This window comes from Microtus oregoni, unplaced genomic scaffold, assembly GCF_018167655.1.
Source record: "Microtus oregoni isolate MIOR12 unplaced genomic scaffold, Mior012 000012F_ref0000307, whole genome shotgun sequence".
Lineage (NCBI taxonomy): Eukaryota > Metazoa > Chordata > Mammalia > Rodentia > Cricetidae > Microtus > Microtus oregoni.
Window position 1 is genome coordinate 45,327,962 of NW_024543071.1, and position 7,615 is coordinate 45,335,576.

The 7,615-nt window shown below is 36.9% G+C and overlaps 1 protein-coding gene across 1 annotated transcript; it reads right to left on the bottom strand.

Moving 5' to 3' along the window:
* Positions 1–488: 488 nt before the first annotated feature.
* On the bottom strand, positions 489–1,415 carry LOC121454223 (olfactory receptor 5B3-like). The gene has a single exon (XM_041661471.1). It carries the CDS (start codon positions 1,410–1,412, stop codon positions 489–491), a length of 924 nt encoding a protein of 307 aa, XP_041517405.1. The 5' UTR covers positions 1,413–1,415.
* Between the last annotated feature and the right edge of the window lie 6,200 nt (positions 1,416–7,615).

Consider the following 7,615-nt stretch of genomic DNA (forward strand, 5'->3'; position numbering starts at 1 on the left):
ATCTGTCTGCCAGAAATCCTTCTATAGTCCAGCTTGAGCTAAGCCTATGCTGTCATTTCTGTACTTATGCACTGACCCATGCAGTGTGAGAAACTGGAATTTCCTTTCAACATGAGAATTTTTTAATGTGATTAAAGTTGACTTAGTGAGTAAAGGTGCTGTTTGTCTAAGCTGAGAGCCTGTTTGATCCTCAGAACCTGTGTGGTAGATAAAGAGAGAGACTGCCTTTCACCAGTTGTACTTTAACCTTCAAATCAGTTCTCTGAAATGCCTGTCACACATTGTACACTCATACATGCACACACACACACACACACACACACACACACACACAAGTGATGGATAGATAGGTAGATAGATAGATAGATAGATAGATAGATAGATAGATAGATAGATAACAAATTAAATCTGATTCCATGGGAAAACATGTGAGAGAAATAAATCCAGGAATTGCACACCTCAAATGTGTAAAATCAGTATTGTAAATGCTATTTTGCCCTGAAAACAATCTTTTTGAACGCACTCTTGACTTCCTTGTTCCTCAGACTGTAGACCAGGGGGTTCAACATGGGGATGACCATGGTGTAGAACACAGATGCAGTTTTGTCAGTGTCCATGGCGTGACTGGAGCTAGGCTGCAAGTACATAAAAATTACAGTACCATAGAAAATAAAAACAGCAGCAAAATGGGATGCGCAGGTGGAAATGGCCTTCTGATGCCCTGCTGCTGAGCGCATCCTTAGGATGGTGATAAAGATCATTAGGTAGGATATTAAGATGACAATGAGAGCAAAGAAGATATTGAAACTGGCTACACAAACAAGAATCAGCTCATTCATGTGTTTATCAAAACAAGAGAGTACCATGACTGCTGGAATATCACAGAAGAAATGATGCACTACATAGGGCTCACAGAAGGAGAGACTGAATGCATCCCCAGTGTAGATGCAGGCATTCATGAAGCCACAGGCATAGCAGCCTGCAATCATGCATACACACACACCTGTAGTCATGGTGGTAGTATAGTGTAGCGGCTTACACACGGCTGCATAGCGATCATAGGCCATTGAGGCCAAGAGGTAATTTTCCACAGTAGCAAAGCCAGTAACAAAGAACATCTGAGTAGCACAGTCATTGTAGGACATGACTTTGTCTCCTACTAGAAACCCAGCCATAACTTTCGGAGTGACTCCTGAAGAGTAACAGAAGTCCACCAGTGATAGATTACCAAGGAAAATATACATGGGAGTATGGAGTTGGGAGTCCAGGACAATAAGCAGGATCATCCCCAGGTTCCCCATCAGGGTGATGGTATAGATGAGGAGGAAGATGATAAAGAGAGGAAGCTCCAGGGCTTGGTCATCAGTAAGTCCCAGCAGGATGAACCCTGTAATGTCTGTGCTGTTCTCCATTAGGGTTACTAGAGAATCAAAGAATGCACTGTATCAAAGTGTCAAAGGTTACAAAAAGATTAAGAAGTTAAATTGAACATCACATTAACAAGCAACATGTACTTTGATATTTTGTATAAAGGCATGATCTTGAGAGAAATGATTGCAACTTATAGGGCTAAAAGTTATTAAATCTGTAGAATCTTTAACAATGTTCCGCCCAATTTCAATTTTATAGATTGTTAGCAAACATGTAAACAGTTTAAGAATCTAATCAAAATGTTTTTCTGGCTGAATCTATTTTCTAATTCATTACTCTTTAGTTCAGTCAAACACGTGTTTCTCATTTGCCAAGAACTGCCATAAAAACTTTACGGTGTATTAATTGCTTCCTCCCAACAGAATTTTGAGTTTGACTGCCTGTTCTAATCTTATAAATTAGGAAGCACAAAAGGTTGAGACATTTATTCATATTTATACAAGTTTATATTGGTGATTTTTGTTCAGCAGTCAAGTCATTTTCTGTGTGTGTGTGTGTGTGTTTTGTGTATCCTAATCTATTTTTATTACTTTAAAAAAATACCAATCCAAATTTCTACTTCCTCCCCTCCTCTCACTCCCCTCCCACTCCCTCCACACATCCTCCCACCCAGCCCCAATCTTAAGAGAGGGCAAGGCACCTTGCCTTGTGGAAAGTCCAAGGCCCTCCCCACTGCATCTAGGTTGAGCAAAGTATACATCCAAAGAGAATAGGATCCCAGAAAGCCAGTATGTGCAGTAGAGACAAATCCCAGTGCCATTGTCATTGTCCCCTCAGTCTTCCCCAACTGTCAACCACATTCAGAGGAACTAGTTTGATCTCGTGCTCATTCATTCCAAGTCCAGTTGGAGGTGGTGAGCTCCCATTAGCTCAGGCACATTGAAGTCAAGTCATTCTTATAGCTATTCTAAGTCACTTCTAATTCTAATAGTCTAACATATTTAACTGAACTTATGCCAATGTACAATTTCCACTTTGGTTCAGTCTCTATTTTGAGTTTCATAATGAACTAAGTGATTTCACAGGTAGCAATTCTATCTTGTTAACTGAGTATTTGCATTTCATCAATGGAACAAGAAACAAACCCAGAAATGAAGGTACAAAAGTACCATTAATAAGTTAATAAGTCCTGAATTGCACTTTATCTCCACCAACACACACCCATTTTATGCATCATACAGCTAGGACACATTGATAGCATTGTGGTTTAAAGCATAAACTTTTGACTAAGTTGAAGATAATACAAGGTGTACTCTGAAATTATCTTCATACAACTCAATGCCTAGTGGATATGGTGGGATAACTAACAGGATGGAAATGAATAACCTCAGAAAGATTCTTACTGAAGATCTGTCATCAGATATAGATACAGAGTTCATCTTCCTGGAAATGGTGCACATAAGATTGGACATTTACTACACCAATCCTGATCAAAATTTCCTGAGTATCTTGTTCTCACATGCAAAATGTAGACAGTGATGAGACCTGCTTAGAGATGTTACTCTGAGAATTTAAACAACTAATATGTAAAAGGCAGAAAAATGTGTGCTCAGCACAGTCAGGAAAGTTTTGTTTATCATGTTACTGTTAAACTTTCCTAGTATTGTATATACTGGTTTGATCAATGTGGATGCAGACACACAAGACTTTGATTTTCAGTAAAGATTTCCCATTTTAAAATTTTTCTCTCCAATGTGGAAGGACTTGGGAGAAGGGAAAATATGACCAAAATACATTTAAACTTTAAAATTATTTTAAATAAAAAAAACAAAAATGAATAGCTGTCTCCAAATTGTTTCTTGTTATATTAAAGCCACTAGGATTTTCTAAGCTTTCTGATGGTGTCAGTCCATCCTTCTTCCACAAATGTGATTGGTGATTCCATGATTCAAGGTGAGTCTGTATTTTACTTTTGATATGATGAATTGATTTTAACTAATCATCTCATCTCCAATCAATGGCATACCTTAGCCAAACTAGAGTCCATAAGTTGAAATATTCCTGAATTATGGGATGTCTTCACCTCACAGATTTACTTTGATGGCAAGTTCCATCCTAGATGCTATTATATCTGAGTCTCTTCTCATGTAGTAAGAGTATATTTAATTTCTTGATTATAATTGAAGCTTTTGAAGAATAGTCATCCAATTATAATTATTATTCCTGACTTTTCATCCTCATAACATCAATTTATAAGATTGATTTGAACATTGTTTTCTATCTTTAACAAATACAATATTAACTTAGAAGATACTTAACTCTACAACCAGTAATGAAAGTTTTTATAAATATGTCTGTAAGTTCCTGTGCATCTAAGTTTTGGGAGACAAGTAGCATTTTCATTCTTTACTATTAGGAAGTTGACAATTGAAATGTATATATATTCTAAAAATTATGTGTCCAGTTTTTTAAAAAAGGTCAAGATTCAAAAGTTAAAGGTGTTTTCAACATAATTAAAATTCCGTGAACTGTATTCATACCACTGTCAACATGTGTAGGTGTATTAGTGTTAATTGGCATGAGATCACAGGGCAAAAGTTAAAGTACACTTCAACTCTTGTCATGAAGGAAGCATTCTTTCACTTTGAAGATTATATGTTTCCTTTCCTTGTTGCTTTCCTCTAATAAGAAGCAAATGCATAGTTAACAATGTGAGAGTATGGCCTAATCATCTAGGATAATGTATGCTTTGTTTTGTTCAGCATTACTGAGAAATAAGCATGATGTGTCATAAGAATATCTACATTCCTTATTATGGAAATTTTTATATTTACCTCAGATTTTGAAAACATATTGAAATCATCTAATCTTCTTTTAGAATAATCTACAGTGAATTTAGTTGCCTTGATGGTTTTGCAGACAAAAATTATGAAATGTTCATGGAGAATAGATGCTTACCAGTTTTCTAGGAGAGAACAGTCAATCTAGAATAACATTCTGAAATTCCCAGATCAGCCATGGAATACCGTGTAAGTGCTGTGTGAGAAGCTCCCTCTCAGGCAGTGGTGAAAAAGTCCCAAATACTCTACTACAGTGAATGGAGAGGGAAAGAGTATTAGCACTGATTAAGGCCCGGTTACTCCATTAATTCTTGGATCTCTGGAAGAGTCTCTGACTTCATCCTAACATGCTTCATGGACACAATAAAATTGTGTAGCCCACAAATTGTGCCTGTACATAGTGAAGATCTACAAAGCTTCTCATGAAGAGGTTAGTAATTAAAAGTCAATCGGTGTGAATTTATCTTTGTTTCTCTAGACCTTAGTTGAAGGCTTGTAGCAAATCCTCACTCAGGACAAGAAGACCTGTAGATGCTAAGAATGATGATCATTCAGATCAAAAACTAATGGCCAGTGAAGCATGGCATACGGTGTGTTCCTCCTAAAATGACATCACTTTGAGTTAAATTACACATAGAGGCCAACACAAGGAGACGTGGGGCCTCCTAGAGACCATGAGACCTCTAGAGAGTGATTCAATGAGATTGTCTAAACTTCCTAATCCTACAGAGTAGAAGCAATTAAGTTGTCTGTGGAGATTCAGCTAGTTATTTTTATTGTACACATTTTTATTACTTTTCTTTCTTTTCTTCTAATTGATGAATAAATTGTATACAGAAATATCTCACTTTCCAATGTGTAGCTCTGGAAAATCTCATTCAAATAATACTCAGAAAACATATACAGTGTCATCTAAGTCAATTGTCTGAGCTTCTCTTAGATAACTTTCCATCCCAATTCTTTGATAACTGGATTTATCCAAATATGTTTGTCATGCCATCATTAGAGCATCCTTACAAGAATAACTATGACTGAATACTGTGAAAAACTATACACCAACAAAATGGGTAACACTGTTAAAATACAAACTTGGGATAATGTTCATTCTACCAAAATTGACTCCAGCAAATCTGTTTCTAAATATTTTTATATCCATAGAAACGTGCTGCTCCCATCCTTTGTCAGAGAACCTTCTTTTTGCAGTGGATATTGCTTAATGGAGAGTCTCATAACTGACAAAAAAACAGAGAATAAGTGGCCATGAGCACTTAATTTGGAAGCAGCATCCATATCAACTTTCCAACCCAACCTTTCTTCTGTTTCTTCCTAAGATACCAGCTCTTCCTCCTCCTCCTTCCCCTCTCCCTCTCTTTCTATCTATCTATCTATCTATCTATCTCTCCTTTCACTCTATCTCCCTCCTTCCCTTTATTCTCTTTAATAAAACTCCACACTCAAGCTTTCTCTGCATGGAATATTCTATCACTCAAAGCAGTTTGGACCTCACCCAACATGGGACACACTGCCAAGGTCCCTCTAGCACTGTATCATAAAAATGACTCCATACAAACATCTGACAGGCAAGTGACCTTAGGCTACTCCTGTACAAAGATCTTTCAAGCCACAAAGAGCTGAGACTTAATAGGTTTAGAAGCTGCTCCAAGCCTTTTGCCCATCTGTCTTGCCTCATCATAAGGGAAGAAGACCCCAGTTTCTAGTGTTTAGTATTTGGTGCTCATAGACAAGACCTTAATTTGTGGCCTTTTATCTATTTTTTAAGTTTAAATATTAATAATACAAAACATTTTATAACTTAATATGTCCTATAGCCTTATAAATTTAAATACTTTAAAAACTGTTCCTTAAAAAATTCTAGCTTTTTAAAATTTTCTATAAAACTCTAAAATTTCCTCTAAAAAAAGTAAAAATCTCTCAACTGTGTGTTCCTGCAATATCAAAAATAAAGTTTTTTTTCTTCAGGATGGAGAAAGCAGTGCATAGCCACAATCTACATAAGGCATAAAACATCCTCCAATAGTGTAAAGAATCCAAAGCTCACTATCTGTGACTCATTAACAATCTGTTTGTTCTCTCAAGAGGTTTTCACTCACCTCTTTGGCCTCACCCTCAGCAGGATATATATGTCCTGCCTTCTAGATCTCAGAATACTTCATTTCATTGTGGCTGGCACTTTTGATGACTATAACATGGCACTAGTATTTCCAAGACTGCTATGGTCCACCATTGCAACTGGGCTCTCTTTAGCAACTTGCCCTTCACATGTTTGCAACTGTGTTGAACCATTATCACCTGGGTGATTCTTAATTAACACAGTTTAGCTGCCAGAGCAAGGTACTTTCTTGCATTTAAAAGCATGGAAGAGCAGGTTTAATAAATTATTAAGCAAGCATTGTTTTTAAATTCTATTGTTCATAACCTTGTTTTCAGTACAGGACATGAATTATCATTCAAAAATACATCCTCCAAAATATCTTAGAGACCCATTGCCTCCTTGGTAGATCACATGGTCACCCTTAATCAAGATGATGGTGCCATCACATGACAACTGAATTCAGTTCTGACTAAGAGGGACAGGCTTGTTCAGGATCTGCTTGGATTTAGATATAGGCAGGGGAGGGAAGGAATACTTCAACAAGTGTTCTGTTTGGGAGCTAGGGATGAGTCTGAGAGAGTGGGGTGTGCATAGGAGGGAAGTGAGTCTTCAGTTAACTTTATTGTTTTCCCAACCTGATTGGGTAGTTCATTCACAGAGAATGCCTGCTAGTGTTGGAGGCTGGATACTGGCTCCTAGGCAAAAGTGGCTTGAAGGTTAGCAGTTGGAGCCTTTTAGATTTGGGCCATTTCCCTGGCCTGCTTGGCTGGTGTGCTTACAAGAAATGCCTGCTGTTGCTGGAGGCGTAGGATACTGGGATGAGTTGGAGAGGGAAATAGATGTTGCTTGGAGAAATCCATTGTCCTTAGTGAAAAATTTAGTAAAGGTATAGATACTTTATGCAATGGTACTCTAGGAAAAACAAGCTACCACTAAAATAATTTAATGAATTCATGCAATTACACAGATTTACTTGCTTTAAAAACACCCAAAGGAAACAATACCAGCATATCAAAAGGATATCTGTGTGCACTTACACCCCAGGGAAATTATTGCTTCACAACATCTAAGATACAAAATAAGCCTAAACACTGATCATTGAGTAAATGCACCTTTAACATGACATATAAACACATGGAATATTATTATACTTCCCACAATGATGTTTTCATAACTTTTGCATCAAAGCTGTTAGATCCCAAAATCACAATGTTAAGAGAAATAAAAGCAGGAACATAAATACTACACTATCTTCAATATGTGAATATTAAGTGATAAACTGATTGTTAAA

Excerpts from the sequence above, each read along its gene's own strand:
- LOC121454223 (XM_041661471.1), bottom strand. The coding sequence starts at position 1,412 with ATGGAGAACAGCACAGACATTACAGGGTTCATCCTGCTGGGACTTACT.